Genomic DNA, 19,970 nt, shown 5'->3' with positions numbered 1-19,970 from the left:
TAGAACAGATGACCCATCCAAGGCAAGAGGAAGGCTCCTGTCAAAGATCTGGGACTATGGCCCAGGAAAGAGCAGAATTGGAGACACTTCTTGTTGTGCTTTGTTTCAAAGATCTATTTGGGGCATTCCCCACTTCTGAAAGATGACTTGTAGGATCTCTGGGCAGATGGACCACTCCAACCATTGTGAGAAGACTCTGCTGAAACGATCAGCTAGTTCATCTTGAGAACCTGGCAGATAGGAGGCCTCGAGGTGAATCGAGTGGGCTATGAAAAATTCCCATAAGGACAGTGACTCCTGGCACAGGTGAGAGGAGTGTACTCCATCCTGCCTGTTGATATAGAGCATGGCTGTTGTCTGTAAGGACTGACACACACCTGCCCCCTATGTGGGGTTGGAATGCTTGACAGACCAGGCAAACTGCCCTGAGCTCTCTGATGTTGATGTATAACAAAAGCTCTTCTGGAGACCAAAGTTCCTGAATCCTGAGGGACCCCAAGTGTGCTCCCCATCCCATTGTCTGTGACAAGGGACACTGATGGTTGGGGTCTTGAGAAAGGGACTCCTGCACACACTCCTAGCAGGACTAGCCACCATTCGAGGGAGGTAATCACCAATGGGGGAACTGTAATGGAGTTTAGATTATATCAACTTGGCAAGTATACCAAAGCCAGCCATGCTTGGAGGGATCTGAGACGAAATCTCATGTGCTGAACCACATAGGTACAAGATACCAAAGTGGCCCAGGAGCTGTAAGCAATTTCTTACCATGGTGACAGGGTGATTCCTGAGGCTTTATTTAAGCCTCTTTATTACTTGGAAGCGTGCTTCTGGAAGAGAAGCTCTAGAGAATTACCCTGATGAATTCTATCCTCTGGACCAGGTAGAAGGTGGATTTCTGCGCATTTATGAGCAGACCTAAGTACTAGAAAGTCGACAAAATTAGTCTCACATCTGCCTCTACCTGAAGTCTGGGCCAATCTCTGACCAGGAAGGGTACAATGACATGCACTTCATGAACACCCAAGGGGCCGCCGAGAGACTGAACGGGAGCACCCTAAATTGGTAGTGCACATGGTTCATGACAAATCTGAGGAACCTTCTGTGTCTCTGAAAGATGGAAATGTGGAAATAAGCGTCCTTTAAAGTCGAGGGCAGCATACCAGTCCCCTTGGTCCAAGGAAAGAATGATGGAGGCCAAAGAGACCATGCAGAACTTCAGCTTCTTCATGAATTTGTTGAGGTTTCATAGGTCCAGAATTGGTCTGAGACTGCCATTGCCTTTTGGGATTAGGAAACAGAGGGAGTAGAACCCTGGGCCTTTAGCTCTGGTGGAACCTCCTCCAGTGCTCTCACCCTTAGGAGCAACTGCACCTCTTGGGTTAGAAGCTGCTCGTGAGAAGAAAGATGGGGAGGGAGGGTTGAAAGGAGGGGAACAAAAAAAACCAAAGGGTGTATATCATGCATAGCACCCATCGGTCCGAGATGATATGAACCCATGCCCAACAGAAGTGGGATAACTGGTCCACAAAAATTGGGGAATTTGGATCCATGAACTGTCCTGGCAGATAGTTCCCAAACGTCCCATCAGAAAGCCTGCTTTGACCCCACTGAGTATCTAGGGGGTGCAGATGCAGACGAAGACTGTGGCGGAGGTCTCCTGAAGCCCCTGCTCCTCCTCCTGCTATAGTCCTGTCGAGCAGGCGGTGGGGGGAGGGGAGGAAGAAGCGAGCCATTCGTTGTGGCTTATAATGCTTCCTGAAGGGGGCCGGAGTATGAAGGCCCAAGGACGTGTGAGGCCCTTGAATCCTTTAAACTGTGAAGTTTGGAGTCCTTCTGCTCAGAAAAGAGTGACGTACTCTCAAAGGGGAGGTCCTGCAAAGTTTGTTGGACCTCATGCGATAAGCCTGAGGATTGAAGCCACAAGCTTCTCTGCATAGCCACAGCTGAAGCCATGGATTGGGCTGCAGAGTCTGCTGCATCCAGGGCTGCCTGTAGTGACATTTTTGCCACGGACTTGCCTTCCTCAACAATAGCCACAAACTCTTATCCTGACTCCTGATCTAGCAATTCCTTAAATTTTTTCCGTAGAGTCCCAGGAGTTGAAGGTTTACCTGCTCAGGAGTGCCTGCTGATCGGTGGGGTCTGCCACAAAATGCCCTGCGGTCCATGATGGTATCATTCAGGGGCAACACCACTCTCGCAGGGTCCGTTGCCACCAAAATGTCCACAAGGGAGTGGGAGGACTCTAATTTCCTCCCCCTAGATACCCAGGTTCTGAACTGCCCTCCTTAGAAGCTCTTGATGCACCTTATAATCCTCCTAAGGGACGTAATATCAGTTCCCATGAGTGCTTCATCTGTGGAAGAGGAGGAAGATGCCTGAACCAGCATTGGGCACTGCTCTTAACCCTTGGCACTGGCTGGGTCCCGCGATGCCATCTCTTGATACACGGCACCAGCCTCAGTACTAGAGCCTGGACCATGTTCTGGTGGCAGAAGCAGGGTAGTTTCCAAAGCCACTGAGTATGACCTCCTAGAATGGGAGCCCGGTTATGCTGGAAACACCCAAGGGTTCCAGAAAGGCTATTGCACAGGGAACTGCCACTGCCCCGGTGGCCATGCTGCTGATGGATCCATAGTAGGATAACATCTGCTGGAATGGTAGTGCTGACTCCTCCACAAGACGCAAGACTCCGCCCGAGTCCATCTCTGAAGATCCCTTCGGAAACCAGGGCAGAACAGTGCTGACCGGCGTCTGGGAGTGGTGCCGGGAGGGAGGGGACCGGGGTTGTGCCATCATGGCTGGTTTCCCCTTTGAAACTATCTGAGGCTTCAAGCCTGAAGAAGTCTTTCCCATCAGTGCCACCACTGACAGCTCCTGTACAGCCAGGGAGTCAGTATCAGTAGCACGAGCAAGTCCCTCGGCGACGCAAATACCTCCAGCATTGATGGTATCAGCAGAATTGTAGGGCTCTGGTGCCTCTCTCATGGCAGTGAGTCTATTGCTGCTGGACTCAGTGGCTCCCATTCCGGGACTGGAGTCGATGTTGCAGTGCGGATTGTCGGTGCCACAGGGTGGCCTGATGCAAGTCGCACCGTACCAGTGTCTCTCTGACCTTGGTGTTGGTGAGCAGCATCTGTCGGTCTTCCTTTTCTTCTTCCTGGGCACCAGCGATGGTGATCGGTACCTAGGTTCTCTTGCTAGTGCATCCTTCTTCGGCACTGGGATGTTTGATAGTGCCATGATTGCTTAGACCCAGTTGGAGTGTCTTGCCTCAGTGATGGAGATGGGGGAAAAGTGCCAGATGTCCCAATGTGAAGCAGGGGTGCTCCTCATTAAGGCTGACGTACTTGGTGCCGACTCCAAGTGGCCCAACTCTGATGGAGGTCACAGTACTGCCTCCATGAGGATAAAGCGGAGTCTAGCGTGTCTGTCCTCCTTGGTGTGGGGCTTAAAGTCCCTACAAATCTTGCACCGCTTCTGCATATGAGCTTTCCCTAGACACTTGAGGCAGCTCGAATTGGGGTCGCTCACAGGCTGGTGACAAGATTTACAAGGCTTGAAACCCAGAGACTGAGGCATGCCCCAGTGCTGGGAGGGGGGAGGGGTTAACCTCACTTAGCTGGAAGCTCCTAAATTACTAATTAATAAAAGAAACTTAACTACTAAATTCAATCAACAATACAATAATAGAGAAAAGTACACTGAGGAGTACTAGCAGAAGCAAGAACGAGTCAGTTCCAGCAACCGTCATGGGTGGTAAGAAGGAACTGAGGGAGTGGCGGGTTGGCAGGGCCCTTTATACTAGTGGTATGAGACCGCGACTCCAGGGGGCACCAGAGCTGACCCAACTGATACCACTGAGGGAAAAACTTTCCAGCACTGGCACTCGGGGCGAGCACACACCTACATGGGAATGGACATGAACAAGCACTCGAAGAAGAAGAACCTGTTTACAGTTGGCAGAGGAACAGATTGAGCTGGTGGTAAAACCCCCTTGTGAGGTGGGAAAAGGAATCTATCCCCAGATTAGGAAGTAGACACTGGTCTTCTGGTGTGGTGTATTCCACACAGAGCCCAGTAGGGTCAGGAATATTGATATGCATAAGGGAACTACTGGCTAGGTAAGAGGTGGAGGGTTTTGGCTTTGTGGAACACTGACCCACTTTCTATGGGGAGAAGGGGCTGTATAGCTTGGGTGGCTTCCATCTCAGTAGAAGGGGAACCAATCTCCTTTGGGAAAGGCTGGCTAGAGTATTCAGGAGGGCATTAAGCGAATAGCAAAAGGGAAGGGTAAAAAGAGGGACAATAAGAGTATTTAGTACAATATTGAGATGTTGAGAACAAAATTAATCAAGGAACCAAGCACATGAAGAGAAGAAATTTTTGAATTGCCTATACACCAATACTAGGAGTCTGGATAACAAACAAATGAGCGAGTGAATTCCTCTTAGGAGCATAAATATGATCTAGTTGATATTACTAAAACCAATAGGATGATTAACCATGACTGGGATGTTAAAAATCAATGGTTATAGCCTATTTAGGAAGGATTGAGTGGGCAAAAGTTCCCCTGTGGGTCCATGGACAGAATAGGCCCACTGCTCCTCCTGCATGTTGTAAGAGGCGACTAAAAGGGGACTGCCTGGAGAGGGATGGGCTCTGCCGGGTTAGAAATTTGCCCAAGACACACCATATAATGAGCAAGTCATCAATGTCCATACCGGACTGATTGCAGCCTGGATTAATAATGACCGTGCCATCTGTCTCCCACCAGGGCAGACACAACAAGTATACTACTGGTGTAATCCCAACAAAGAGGATCTGTGGAACAGATAACATCACCATAGCCACATGGAATGTAAGGACATTGAGCCAAATAGGGAGTTGAAAGAACTCACGTACGAAATGGAACACCACAACTGGTATATCCTAGGAATCTCGGAGGTCAGATGGAAGAATTTTGGAGAGGTACTAATAGAAGGAGGCCATGTACTCTATTACAGTGGAGAGGGCAAGCATGTCAACGGCGTAGGATTTCTTGTGCATAAAGATATCAAGAATTCAGTATTAGGATGCCTTCAGCAGGCTTATTTCAATCTGTTTAAAGGCAGTACCATTTAATATCACAATGGTACAAGTCTACGCCCTTACAACAGACTATGACGATGAGCAAATTGAAGACTTTTACAATCAGATCCAAGACATCATCGATAAGGTACACAAGAAAGATATCCTGATTGTACAAGGAGGTTGGAATGCTAAAGTGGGTACTGATGCACAGGCAGATTGGTGAGATGATTGTGGCCCTTTCTGTAATGCGGTAACCAGTGAGAGAGGATTGAGACTTTTGGCGTTTGCCAGCTATAACAATCTGGTTCTTGCAAACACATTAAGAGCACATAAAACATCCAGATGATCAACATGGCACACACCTAATGGTCTACATCACAGGCAGATAGACTACATCATGGTGCAAAACCGATTTCGTTCTGGGATTAACAGAGCTAAAACAAGGAGCTTCCCTGGTGCTGATATTGGAAGTGATCACGACCTAAATTTTTGATGCTAAATTTTTGGTTGTGGCTAAGGAAAATCGTCAGGCCAAAGTTCACCAGAACCAAGTTTGATTTAGAAAGACTCAGAGACCGAAACATTGCAGAGTCATTCCAAGCAATGATCGGTGGAAAATTTGCCCTGCTACTTGCTCTACAGGAAGACGTAGAAACAATGACCAACAATTTCAACACTGTAATGAATGAGACAGCAATGGACATCCTTGGGAAACATCATAAGACAAAACCATGGGTTACAAATGAAATACTACAAATGTGTGACATTAGAAGAGAACTTAAGACAAGAACAGCACTGAGGGAGCTGATAAATACAGAGTGATTGAGAGAAAGATCAAGAAAGGAATGAAAATGGCCAAGGACATATGGATTGAAAAACAACGTTCTAAAATTAAAGAGAGTGTATCAGTAATAAAAATAGCAAACGAGCCTTCCAGGTTGTAAAAGCTCTGATAAAGGAGAGATGGACCAAAGCTAATGCAATCCAAGACAAAGAAGGGAACAGTCTTACGGAAGAAAGGGACATCATAAATAGGTGGACAAACTACTGCTCTGATCTATACAGCCACCAGACAAATGGAGATCTTAGTGTCTTAGACAGCCCAGATTCAACAGAGGAGGATGACTTTCCAATACTATGTGAAGATGTGGAGACAGCTGTGAAATCACTCAAGAATGGAAAGGCTACAGGTATTGACAACATCCCAGCCAAACTGATGAAATTCAGAGGAGAAATAGTAAGAGATGTACTCACCAAGATCTGCAACAAGATCTGGCAGACAGGTGAGTGGCCCTCCATGTGGACACAGTCACTAATCATTACTCTGCCAAAGAAAGGCAACCTGCAATTGTGTCAAAATTACCGGACCATAAGCTTAATTAGCCAGCAAAATGATGTTGAAAGTCAGATTGAAGCCACAAGCAGACAATATCATCGCTGAAGAACAGGCTGGCTTTCCTGCTGGAAGAAGTACCACGGAACAGATTTTCAACCTTCGTGTTCTATGTGAGAAGTACTTATAACACTAGCAGGACATCTACCACGTCTTTGTTAACTTCAAGAAGGCTTTCGACAGAGTATGGCACGAAGCTCTTTGGGGAACCATGAAGTACAATGTTGGTCGTAAGTTTATTCTTACCATTAACCAACTGTATGCCAAGGCCAGCAGTGCAGTTCTCATCAATGGCACAATAGGAGAGTGGTTTCGCACCACTGTTCGAGTCCGGCAAGGCTGCTTTCTTTCGCCCACACTGTTCAACATCTACTTGAAGCGCATAATGACTGATGCCCTTGATCACATATGCACAGTCAGCATTGGGGGGGGACGAACAATTTCAAATCTTCAGTTCGCTGATGACATTGATGGCCTGGCAGGCAACAAAGATGAACTTGCCAATGTTGTGAAACAATTGGATGAAACCTCTGCAAAATATGGCATGGAAATCAGTGCAGAGAAAACCAAGCTGACAACAAACAAATGTGATGGGATCAGCTCACATATCACTGTCAGTGGACAAGAGCTGGAGAAAGTGAAACAGTTCAAGTATTTGGGGGCAATCATCACTGATGAAGGATCCAAGGCAGAAATTCGGGCAAGAACTGCGCAAACAACAGCAGCAGTGGCAAAGATAAAGCCAATTTGGAGGAATAAGAACATCTCCCTGGAATCCAAACTGAAACTGCTGCACGCATTGGTCATCTCCAATTTTCTGTATGCATGCAAGACATTGACCGTTACGGCAGAACTTGAATGGAAAATACAGGTAGTAGAGATGAGATACCCAGGATTTTACAACCACGATCCTACTTCGACCACGTCACTAATGAAGAAGTCCACATCATCATCACCCAATGCGCTGGATCATATGAAGACCTCCTGATAATCATGAGGAAGCACAAGCTGAAATGGTATGGCTGTGTAAAAATATAATCTGTCCAATCCAAGATCATCTGCCAAGGGGAAGAGAAGAGAAGTACAGGGGAAGAGAAGAGGTAGACAGAAGAAGAGATGGATTGATAACATAGAAGAGTGGACAGGAATGGACTTCGCGGAGACTCAAGCACTGACACACAATCGTCAGGGGTGGAGATGATTGGTTGATTGCTCATCAGTGATGGTGCCCCAACAACCAGTGCGGTTATGGGAGTGGTGATGATGATGATGATGAGTGGGCAAAAGGGGAAGGAGAGAGTCACATATGTCAAAAATGGCATTACCTGTTTCCGAGTCACTGATAACTAAGGCTATGATTTAGTCAGGGTATTTTTAGTAAAAGTCATGAACAGGTCACGGGCCATAAACAAAAATTCATGGCCTGTGACCCGTCCATGACTTTTACTATATAAATACCTCTGACTAAATCTTAGCAATTCCTGGGGCCCCAGACATTGCTGCTCTGGGGGGCCCCAGGACACCGCTGCCTTGGGGGTTTGGGGGCTGATGGCTAGCCCTGGGGGCTAATTGCTCCCAGCCACCCCTGCTCCGAGGCCCCAGGAACCACTGCTCGGGCGCTCCCCGGGGCCAGCTACTCTCGCAGACCAAAGATCAGCCGCACCGGCCATTGCTGCTATGAAAGTCACGGAAAGTCACGGAATCCATGAGTTCTGCGACCTCCATGACAGAATCTCAGCCTTACTGATAACTAGAAGAAAATGATCCTGAATGCTTATGGAGCAATGTCCTAACACATAAAAAGACAAGATGAGGTATTAGTTGGTGTCTGCTACAGACCACCAAATCACACAAGGAAACAGGATGACCACTTCCTTATGCAACTATTTATAATGCATGATCATGTTGGTTTTCAGTTTGGAAATTGGAGATCTCATGCTGCCAGTACTAAGACAACCTTGCAATTTCTAAACATTATAGATGACAATTTCCTAACCCAAAAAGTGTTAAAGCCAACATGAGAGAATTCTGAATTAGACCTTTCCTTAACAAATAAATAGGAACTGAACACAGAACTAAAAGTTTATGGTAGCTTATGTACAAGTGATCATGATTTGATCACATTTATGATGTGCTATAATATAACTGTAATATACATATGTACACACACACACACTTGGTGCTTTAATAGGGCCAATTTCACAAAGCTGAAAACAATTATGAATCAAATCAATTGGAAGGAAGAATTTAAAATCAGAAAAATGTGAATGATAATTGGGAATCATTTAAGACGGTCTTACTAGTTGCCCCAAAATCTACAGGCAATGAAGGAGGCCATAATCGTTAAAAACTCATCTGTTTATAGGGGAAGTGAAGGCTATAAAAATTTAAAAAATAATATATAACAAAATGGAAGAAAGGGGAAGTTGATAGTAATGAATATAAGTCAGAAGTTAGGAGCTGTAGAAAAATAAGGGAAGCAAAGCAACGCAAGAAGAAATCTATATCCAGCAGAGTAAGGGCAATGAGAAGTTTTTAAAATATATTAAGAACAAAAAGAATCATGACAATGGTATTGGTCATTACTAGATGGAAATGGTAGAATTATCAATAATAATGCAAAACAAGGCAGAAAGATTCAATAACAGATGATATAGTCTCATCATATGGTAAGAACACTCTTTCCATTCCACTAGTATCTATAAAGGGTGTTAAATAGCAGCTACTGAAGTTAAATATTTTGAAATCAACAGGTCCAGATAACTTGGACCCAAGAGTTTTAAAAGAGCTGATTGAGAAGCTTGCTGGACAATTACCGTCAATTTTCAGTAAGTCTTGGAGAACTGGGGCAATTCCATGACAAGGGTGAGTACCAGGCAATTTATGTGATACCAAAAATCTGTTCCTGAGGCACAGTGTCTGACTGGGTCCCAAAAGGACCCTGTTTGGGGCCTTGTACTATCTTAACGTCAGAGACTAGAGGGGATTTGTGGTTCTTTGAGGACGGGCCTGGTGAAGGAGACATAGGCCTCTTCTCTCTGTGGTCTTTCCTCCCTGTCACTCAGGCAAGGACAACATATCTTTGGAAGTAGGAACTTAAGCCCTATAGGTACAGGAGCCGCAACTTTTATATGAGTGTTCAGAACTTTCTGCCTCAGGCATCCCAGTGTTTGAGAAAAGAAACATTTTTTTCTTAAGAGAACCCAGAGAGCTAGGGAGTCTCAATTAAAAGATTTACAGATGGCACAGCTCTCTAATGTGCCCCTCAGCAAGACACAGTAGGTATCTGGTATGCCCATCATTTAAAGGCATTACACTTTTGTGTTCAGTCATGACTGATCCCAGTACCAGGAGTAACTCACAGGCAAAATAAAGGAGCAACTTTCCTTGTAAAAGCAAGAAAGTAATTTCTTGATAACATTTCCTAGCACTAATTATTAAGTACCTACCTATTTACAATTGTTTACAAAAAGAATAGACTGCAGGGTGAGTGAGACAAGGCCACTGAAAATTTGCATTTCTAGTCACGGGCAGTGAGAATGAACTACGGGACGGTTGGGGTCATCTCACTCTTTATACCCTCCGTTAGAGGCATGAGAATACTCAGGGTACAGGTGTGGTCCCCCAATAGCCACTGTTAGCCAGAAGAATCTGAACTCAAGTGCTTTGTTGGTATGCATGTGCCTAGAGGAAAATATATGGATAAGGCACTCGAAGAACCACCTGAAGTTCCAGAAAGTATCAGTGCAGCAATATCTCCTGTACCTACCCTTCTGGCTGAAGATGATGGGAGCCCGGTGTCGAGAAGTGCCTGCCCCCTGTGTGTACAAGTCCTCGGACTTAAGACACAATTAGTTCCTCAGAATTGCGTTGTAAGTCGAAGTGTAAGGCAAAACCACTATTCCCATAGGAATCAATGATATGAAGGGAGGATTGGTTCTCGAACCAAGGCTTGATACACTATTTTCACCACAGTAACCCAGATTTTTGTATTAAATGAATTATAGATGACTTATGATGTTGCAACATCAATGTATTTACTGGACACTATTTTGTAAATAGCATTCAGATAAACATATAAACTCACATATGCTGCTCAGAATGCCAGCAACACAGGCTCAGAAAGCCAGGGAGAATGGCACACATGCTGAGCCTCAGCCAATCACGGTTCAAGCTCTCTCATTGGCTCCCGGCCCCGGGCTCTGCCAATCAAAAACAAGCAGCAACCCCACACGGCAACAAGCTACCCTCCTGCCTCGAAGGCAATCAGAAGCGACCCCTTCCAGCTCCATACCACTATAATGCAACCAGGAAGTGACTTCAAGCGAGCATTGTAAGGGCAAAACAAGCGACGTAGGGATGAAATGGGCAGTCAATTGAAAAGCGTTGTAAGTGGCGTCCAACGTAAGTCCGAGGACTTCCTGTATTCCTATACTGAGACAGGCCCTGTTGTAGTAATGCTAGCTATTTGGACTAGGAGGAGGACTTGGACCTATTCCCTGATCTAGATTTCTCTCTGGTGTTTGAGTGAAGGTAATACAAAGGGAGTCCATTTGTGGTATCTTTTGGTGGGTAGGAGCTTGTGGGAGATGAGTACGATTTTTTTAGATTCTCTCTTTCCCCCACCCCCACACTTTTTTTGTTTGTTTCCTTTCCCCTTTGGGATCATCCCTGGAAGACAGAGCTCTTCTCTCAGCTGGAGATCCCTGTTGGATCATGGTTGTGGTGGTCAGTTTGTGAAATGGTGTTCCTCGGTATTTAATACGTAATTTCAGAGGCAGTGATGGGTCTTGTAGTGATATTTCCCTACAAGACCCCATGTCTTACTCTTGGGAGAAATGGTAACCCAAAAGAACATCTGATTTCTTGCCCAGCGACTCAGTAACTGATTTAAGGATGTGGGCTGAGACACTGGTGCTTTTCCATCAAGGTGCATTGGACATGGGAATTCAAAGTGATTTTCAAATTTGTTGAAAAAAGTCTTTGGTCAGTGAGGAGGGCACAGTTTGCGGAGTCTCAAAAGCTGAAGAAATAATCTGACCTAACAGAAATGTCCCTAGTGGAGTCCCAGCGGATATGGGGTATGATGAGACCCCAATAAACCTCCCAGGCTCTGACAGCATTTGCAGCAGAGCTCCCATTCTGCAACTCAAGAGGGATTTTAACAAGAGTTGGAGACTGATGAAAGCAAAACCTGTCTGGCAGAAATCTTCCAGGAAAGCCTATTAAATTTTGGCCCTTGCATCAGTCAATAGACACAAGAGTCAAACATTGCCCTTTTTATATTTTAAAATATCTATGCAATGAGATTGCACAGGCATAATGAAAGGCAAAATAGTTTAACAGGAAACTTAAATTAGGATTTTAATATCTGAGACTAACATTTAAAAGAATATAAAATGTATCCCAGACACTCACCGTCACATGAAATGGCAATGTAATTTGCCAGGTCATCTGCCACTTGATGCAACACGTTTCTGTCCATAATAAAGCCAGAAAGAATCCAATATTCTACTACAGTTCCAAGAATTCCAATTAGCAGTATAGCTACTTCATCTTTGAAGACCTAAAACAGAATGTGCAGTATTTGTAGAATAGACTTATGAAATACCAAAAACAACCAAACCAAACCAAAAAGATAATGGGTTGGTAACAACAGTAACAACAAAGATCCACTCCGCTGACAATTAACTTTCTCAAATACTTTACTTTCTCCAGCTCCAGTGCTAACTCTTGCAAAGTAGATTAATATGATTAACATGCCATTAATTACAAGTCAATTGAACACTCAGAAGAAAGTGCTTTACAGTATTTAAAAACAAACATATGCAAAATGAGATCAATACTTAAAGTCACACACAAAAGAGGTGGTGTCAAGTCTGGGTTTAAACGCATGATTTCAAGTTGTGCATTTATTTCAAAATTAAGCTGCTTATTTACTTTTATAGAAATCTTCCTCCCTTGTTGCCCATTATAATTATTTTTTTCAAAGATATCATCAAATATAAGTTTAAAGCTAAATTATGACTGACCAGACATGGGTTTGCTAGAGGCAGGTGAAGATGTAAGGAGGTCCTTTGCTTCGCAGAACACAAGTGCAGGAGACAGGCAAACTCTGCCTACTAGCATTTTGGAATGGGGAACTTTCTTAATACTGCCAATAATTTTCTGAGACCAAAGTCTGGTTGAGGATCAAATTAATATTAAAAACAATTCTCTTAGCAGAACTGGAAAGCAACAATGACTGAGAAAGTATGAGTTTCATAAATCAGATGGAGATTTATGAAAGAATAATTGAGACTATGGGACAAATCAGACTTAAGGTATCTCTAAACCAACACACACACTCACACTCAATATATCTAATACACAGGGACAGCCTCCACTTAGAACACAGTAAAATGAAGAAAAACTAATACTTTATTTAAGATGGAGTGAGAAATTTTATTTAAAAAAAAAAAAAAAAAAAAGAGCGAGGAAGGTAGAATTGAGGAAATTAATTGGCCAGGGGAAGGGTAAAAAAGAGTGGCACACTTTTCCCCCGCCTGTTATACGTATTTTATTACTTAAGTAAAAAAAATATTTTAAATATTCCTAGAGAGTCAGGAATAGAAAGCAGGAAAGATTAACAGAATTTAAATTTGTTTTGTTATAATTCACTTTTAAGAGCCAGTGGTGTGCAAACTTTTCCAGTCACACCTCCTCTTACCGTTAATGGAATCTGTCTGTAGGCCGCTCCCTCCCCGCCCACTGTGGGGGCTGGCCCAGGCCTGCCGTGTGCCCCCGTCCCTCTCAATGTTCCTCCTGAGGGGCTCAGGCCCTTAGGGGATGCGTCCCATAGTTTGTGGACCACTGAGATAAGCAGAATTACTGCAGAGAAATTAAGTGATTTGCCCAAGGTCACATAAGTAGTCTAGGAATAGAACCAGATATTTGGAGTCCTTCTCCTGTTCCTCAGCCACCTCTCCATCCTACTCATTCCCTGATTTTTCTTTCTGGCAAAGGTTGCAGGTATCTTGAAGTGTAAGAGGGGAAAGCAGCTGCTTATAGAGCAAAATGCCACTCACCTGCCTAAATTGATGGGGCCAGCAATGAAAGGGGACGGCCCCAGCTGTGAGAGAGACTCTCGCTGATGAGGGACACCAGGTAGTTTCTCCCACCTCCCCTTGGAGTCTCTAGCGCCCACTGGCCAGATGGGGTGGGGGAAGGGTGCTGATTGGCCAGCTTTCCCACCACTCCAGGGATTTAATCTAGAGCAGAGACCACATGGAGCCTCTTTTGGCACTGTTCCAGAACCTGCTTATAGAGCATATGTTAATGGTGTTCTACAAAACAGATAGCAAAGAGCTGCAGAGCAATTTGGCAGATGCACAAATTGCAGCTACAACTCCTCCACAATTAAGTATCTCACCTCTGTCCACTGCCAAGGAAAGCCTACTGTATTCTCAAATTCTTGACAATGAAATTTACTGCTGTGATGTCAGCTGGCAGGACTGGCATACATTCAGTTGGCTGACGTGATAGAACAACATTTGCATAAACTAAGCACTTCTGTTTAGTTAATGATTTGAAGAGAATGCTTCAATGCTATATTGAAGAAAATGATATCCTAACTCACTAAAAGTAATGCCTATGAAAATAGATGAAATTATTTTAAATGAAAATTGCTAAAAAATAGCAAGTGAGATACTGGATCCTAGTAGTGATATATACTTTAATTAAAGAGTATGTGTATAAAAAAAGTCTCAGTTAACTTCCACATTAAATATAGAAATTACTATCATGCGTGGCAACAATCACTGTGCAACTACATAGCTCCTATTTATTAACCATAATAGAAAACTTCAAACAAAAGTATTAAAATAATCTATACTGCTATTGTAAGGTTTACTGTGCTTCCTAAACATTTTAACCCTTGCATTTTTACATAGTCCTTTTGCAGCTTAGTGAACTATTTTGATGAGCAGTTTTAGCATATAATTGAAGGCAAGAATCTTATACATGATGAAGAGACCTTTTATCAATAATAATTTTGGTATTTAAAAATAAACAATGGCTTTGTAAATCTGAGTGTTTCTTAAATGTTCAAATGAGTGTTGAAATGGCAAACACCTTTGTGAAATGCATACTTGCAAATATTAGCTAAAAGCAAAGCTCCTAGTATTCCTAATATTGTTTTGTAAATGATACACTTTATGTACCAACCTGAATTAAACTGATTACCGATACAGGAAGCTATTTGAGTATAGAATATTTATATTAATGGGGAAATAATTACACAGTGCTCAGGCAGTTCCCTCAACCAACTCATGAAGACAAGAATCATCATCTCGCCAAAAATTGTTTTGAAGAAGAAACTTCATTAATAACTATTTAAGTTAAAGCCTCTCTAAGAATTATTTAATATTAAAAAACTTTTGCAAACTAAAAAACGTTTATATAAAAGCACAGGAGTGCTTGGACTTTTTGGAGACAGAATTTTGTTTCCTGTTAAACCCTAATGAAACTGAAAACGCTCTCAGAAAATGGACTGAACAGAGAGCTAAAACACTAAATGTAAAGATGTTCTAAGAATCTCCTGTCAAAGACAAAGGAAATATAACTGTCAAGAAAGAATTACAACCCCAATACATATATAATTAACAAACTACATATTCTTAAAAAGAAGATGCTCCTAAGGACAACCCATAAAGATACTGAGCCAATGAAAGGACCACAGCCAATTCTGATTCTAAACAAGCCTGAACGTAGCATATTTTCCTACGATCTCGTGAAAGTAGAAGTGTAAAAACTCCAAAGTGAGCACTTATCTCACATGCCCTCTCCTACCCTGCTCAAACACAGCACTCAACACAACTCATTCTGTCCATCTCTACAAGCAAGCTACCACAGACAACTGAGAAAAACAGAGAAGACACGAAGACACCAACCTAAGGAAAACCTGCCCACAAACTTCAACATGGACTCGCAAGAGAAAGTTACTGAGGGTATATGTCTACACTGCAGCATACGCCTGGACTCACACTCAGGCTTAAGCCCAAACCCCTCTTCCTCTATATACAAATCTCTCAGACTTGGTCTTGGACCTAGGGTCCTAGGACCTTGCGGGATGGAGGGTCCAAGTCCCAGTCAAGCCAGGATCCAGGGTTCAAGCCCTATTGCTCTGCAGTTTAGATGCGCCCCACCCTCCTGAGTCGACTCCTAGGAGTCTGACATACGTAGCCCATAATACCATAGGCCAACTTTCTTTGTCCTCTCTATTGCAAGAATCGCCAAATACTGCAGGGAAACAGAAGCAACCTTCCTTGGTGTAGTGCAGCAGCTCGTTGAGTCAGCATTTAACCCTTCTATTGCCTTCTGAACAGCAAGCTGCAAAAACACCAGACCCTTCTGTGTTTGCAAAGATGACTGCACAGCAGCTTCACAGTGATGGACGCACATCTAGATTTTGGTAAATCTCTGGTATGAGGCCAGCTAAACAATGGACATTACTGAGTAACAGTACCTGGAATGACCACGCGTAACAGCAAATAGCAAAGAAGCTGGCAGATTTACAAATTTACCGGACCAGTGACCAATGCAGGGAGTGGATTAAGCAGCTCAAGACTGAGTACAGGAAAACCAGGGACCTGAACTGCATCTTGGGCAACTTGCTGACAAGCCTGTTTTATGAGGAATTTGATCGGGTGCTGGGCACTGTACCAAGTGCAGAGTTAGCAGTGCTGCATGATGACCTGCTCAGCGCTACTGGCCCCAGATTCCAGCATGGGAACTAACGAGAGCTAGAATCAGGCACGAGTGAGGACATTCAAGTGACTCTGTCGCTGAAACCAGTCTCAAGCGGGGCTTTGCAGAAGGAGTAGCAGCACATTGTTGGGGCTATACTTGGACGAACTTCTTGATAATCCCCTGAAGAACAGCCTGTCAGACATGGAAGGGACAGAAGCCATCCCAGAGCCTAGTAAATTTCTGGCTCTATTTTAATGTTCATTAATATAGGAATGGGAGGGATTTCCATTCTATGAATCAATGCAAAAAATATTATAAGCCTGGGCTAGTAGCATGAATCCGCCAATAGTGGCTTGGCTCCCTCTCCTCCCCACCAAATTGAGTTCAAAGTGGCAACTGGGAAACTCAAACAGTAAAAAAAAAAAAAAAAAAAAAAAAAATGCCTTGAAAGTGAGTTTTTACTGAAAAGGCACAGATTTTTGCAAACAACAACCTTGCATTGCCATGCTTGTAATTATGCCACTCTGTAATACTCAGTGGTGTAACAAACTGCTTGGAGACAGTTAAATATAGTGTTGGGAGGAGGTAGACCTGTGTTCCATTTACAAACCTAATACATTTTAGTTAAAGGTGGTCCATGCAGTCAATAGATGAATCATTTGTCCCAAATACGACAGGGGTGTTTGAAATTTTGTTCAGAAATGTGCCAGATGTCGGGGGTGGGGGGAGGATGAGGGGGAAGAGAGAGAGAGAGGTTAGGAGGATGGCTGTGGAGTTCTGTGTATTTCTGTGCAATCATAACAGGCTAAGCTAACACAGCAGCATGTGGATTCCCTCATGAATTCTGACCCAGTCCCAGGTACCGATAGTTGCAAAATGTTCCTGGAGCAGGAATTCCAGATAGGTATTCACATTTCAGGGAAGGGTATATTTTCCAGGGATACCCCAGTAGCTGATCAGCCTACTCTACTCATAGATACGCTGTTCAGTCCCTATATGTTTGAATACTTCAGCTGCAAACACTGATAGTTTCTCACCAGCAGCTTGGAAGAACATCTCCCTTTGCCAATTGGGCACTACAGAAAAAACAGTTACCTGCTGTGATGTTCTGTACCTCGGGGGGGGGGGGGGGGGGGGAGGACACTCTGCACTGCCATGTTCATCCTTATAATATGATTGTGTAGTATCCAATGCAAAGTTTGTCATGTCGGGTGTCTTCAGAAGGCTCATGATGCACTGAGCATTGTTGTTATAGTAATGTTATAGGTTGTAATTTCATGTATATAGTTATGAGGCTGAAAATGTGTCCTTATGGCTTAAAACAGGCCCAGGCAAAACTCTCCAAGAGCAGAGGGGCAGTTCATACCTCATCAGGGCAAGTATGGGACAAACCCAGCCCAGCCTCACAGGAACAAAGGACACTAGCCTAGACATTAACAAAGGATCTGTTGGACTCTTGAGTGAACCCCCTGCTCCCCTTCCTTTGTTCAGTTTGGGACTGCGATGAGGTAATGCTCACTTGACTCTGAAGGGGGGAGGGGACAAAGCCAAGACGGAAGAAAGAACATGATAAAAGGGAGAGACGTTTGCCATACTCTTCCTCTCTCTTCCACCTACAGACACCACACCAAGCAACTGAAGTGCTGATCAAAGGGGAAAGCCTGGTTGAAGAGCAAACAGCCAGCCTGTGGTGAGAAGCATCTAAGTTTCTAAGGGCATTGAAAGTGTTAAGATCAGCTCAGAATGTGCTTTGCTTTTATTTCATTTGACCAAATCTGAATGGTTATGCTTTGACTTAAAATCACTTAAAATCTATCTTTTATAGTTAATAAATGTGTTTATTCTACCTGAAACAGTGTGTTTGGTTTGAAGCATGTCAGACTCCCCTTGGGATAACAAGCCTGGTACATATCAATTTCTTTGTTAAATTGACAAACTCATATAAGCTTGCAGCATCCAGCAGGCATAAATGGACACTGCAAGGCAGAAGTTCCTAGGGTTGTGTCTGGGACCGGAGATATTGGCTTGTATGATTCGGTTGTACAATCCAAGGAGAAGTTTACATGCGAGGACTGGAAGGACCTAGCAGATCGTCGGTCCAGATAACACCAGGGGAATGTCACACCTACCTTTCGTAATTGTTGTTCTTCGAGATGTGTTGCTCATGTCCATTCCAAATAGCAATCTCGGAAGGTTTTCCCCCTAGTGGTACTCGTCGGCTCAGCTGTGGATCCCCTGGAGTCGCGCCTTCATGGCGATGTATATAGGCCCCTGCCTACCCGCCATCTCTTCAGTTCTTTCTTGCCAGATACTCCAACAGATTAGAGGTAGGTGAGTCTTGGAATAGACATAAGCAACACGTCTCAAAAAACAGTTACGAAAGATAGCTAACCATTTTTTCTTCTTCGAGTGATTGCTGTCTATTCTAAGTACGTGACTCCCAAGCAATCCCCTGGAGGAGGGGTCAGAGTTGCAAACTGTAGCACAGCTCTACCAAATGCAGCATCATCTCTAACCTGCTGTGAAATGGTGTAGTGTAATGTAAGTGTGAATAGATGACAACGTCGCCAACCTGCAGCTATCCTGAATTGGGACCTGCACCAGGAATGCTGCAGATGAAGCTTGCACTCTCCTGGAGTGCACCGTTAATGCTGGGGCCGGTTTCTTTGCTAGGACATAGCACGACCTGATAAAAGCCATGACCCATGAAGAAATCCTTTAGGATGACACCAGGAGCCCTTTCATTCGCTCAGCAATTGCGATGAAGAGCTATGTCAACTTTCAAAACATCTTTGTCTGCTCAATGTAAAAGGCTAACACCTGTCTGACATCCAGGGAATGGAGCATGCGTTCTCGATTAGTGGCATGTGGCTTAAGGAAGAACACTGGCAGAAAAAATGTCCTGATTCACGTGAAACTGCAAAGCCACCTTTTGGACAAAAGCTGGATGCAGCTGCAACTATACTGTGTTTTACAAAGACAAGGTACAAAGGGGGCTCAGACATCAGGGCTTTGAACTCAGATACCCTCCTAGCGGAAGTTACAGCCACGAGGAATGCCACCTTCCGAGAGAGGTAAAGGAGAGAGCATATCACTAGGGGCTCAAAGGGAGGGCCCATCAGTCTCGAGAGCACCAGACTGAGATCCCACGGGGAAATCAGCTGTCTCACTTGAGGGTACAGTCTGTCTAGCCCCTTGAGGAAGCGGCCAACCATAGGGATAGCAAATACTGAACGACCCGCTGAGCCTGGATTGAAAGCCAAAATCACGGCCAGGTGCACTCTTATTGACTATACTGCCAGCCCCTGCTGCTTTAAGTGAAGTAAATAGTCCAGGATGAAGGGAATCAAGGATTGTAATGGAGCAGAGTTCTTCTGAAAAGACCAAATTGAAAATCTCTTCCATTTAGCTAGATAAGTGGCGTGAGTGGAAGGTTTATGCTGCCAAGGAGAACCTCCCTAACCGAGTCGGAGCATGAAAGTTCTAACAGGTTCAGCCATGGAGTGCCCCAAGGGTTGGTCCTGGGTCCGTTTTTGTTCCATATCTTCATTAATGATCTGGAGGATTGCAGCCTCAGCAAGTTTGCAGATGACACTAAATTGGGAGAAGTGGTAGCTACGCTGGAGGGTAGGGACAGGATACAGAGGGACCTAGACAAATTAGAGGGTTGGACCAAAAGAAATCTGATGAGGTTGGACAAGTGCAGAGTCCTGCACTTAGGATGGAAGAATCCCATGCACTGCTACAGACTAGGGACCTAGTGGCTAGGCAG

General features: G+C 44.2%; 1 protein-coding gene across 7 annotated transcripts in view; it reads right to left on the bottom strand.

Moving 5' to 3' along the window:
* The window catches only part of SLF1 (SMC5-SMC6 complex localization factor 1), an 84,491-nt gene that overhangs the window by 21,346 nt on the left and 43,175 nt on the right, over positions 1 to 19,970 (bottom strand). For all 7 annotated transcript variants that reach the window (XM_042855839.2, XM_065550185.1, XM_005306901.5 and 4 more), the window contains one exon: positions 11,888 to 12,035. In XM_042855839.2, the coding sequence (XP_042711773.2) occupies positions 11,888 to 12,035 (148 nt within the window). The remainder of the gene's footprint in view (positions 1 to 11,887; positions 12,036 to 19,970) is intronic.

The sequence above is a fragment of the Chrysemys picta genome, chromosome 6 (genome assembly GCF_011386835.1).
Source record: "Chrysemys picta bellii isolate R12L10 chromosome 6, ASM1138683v2, whole genome shotgun sequence".
NCBI classification, from domain to species: Eukaryota; Metazoa; Chordata; order Testudines; family Emydidae; genus Chrysemys; species Chrysemys picta.
Note: the sequence above shows the minus strand (reverse complement) of the source record. Positions and strands in the feature narration are given on the sequence as shown.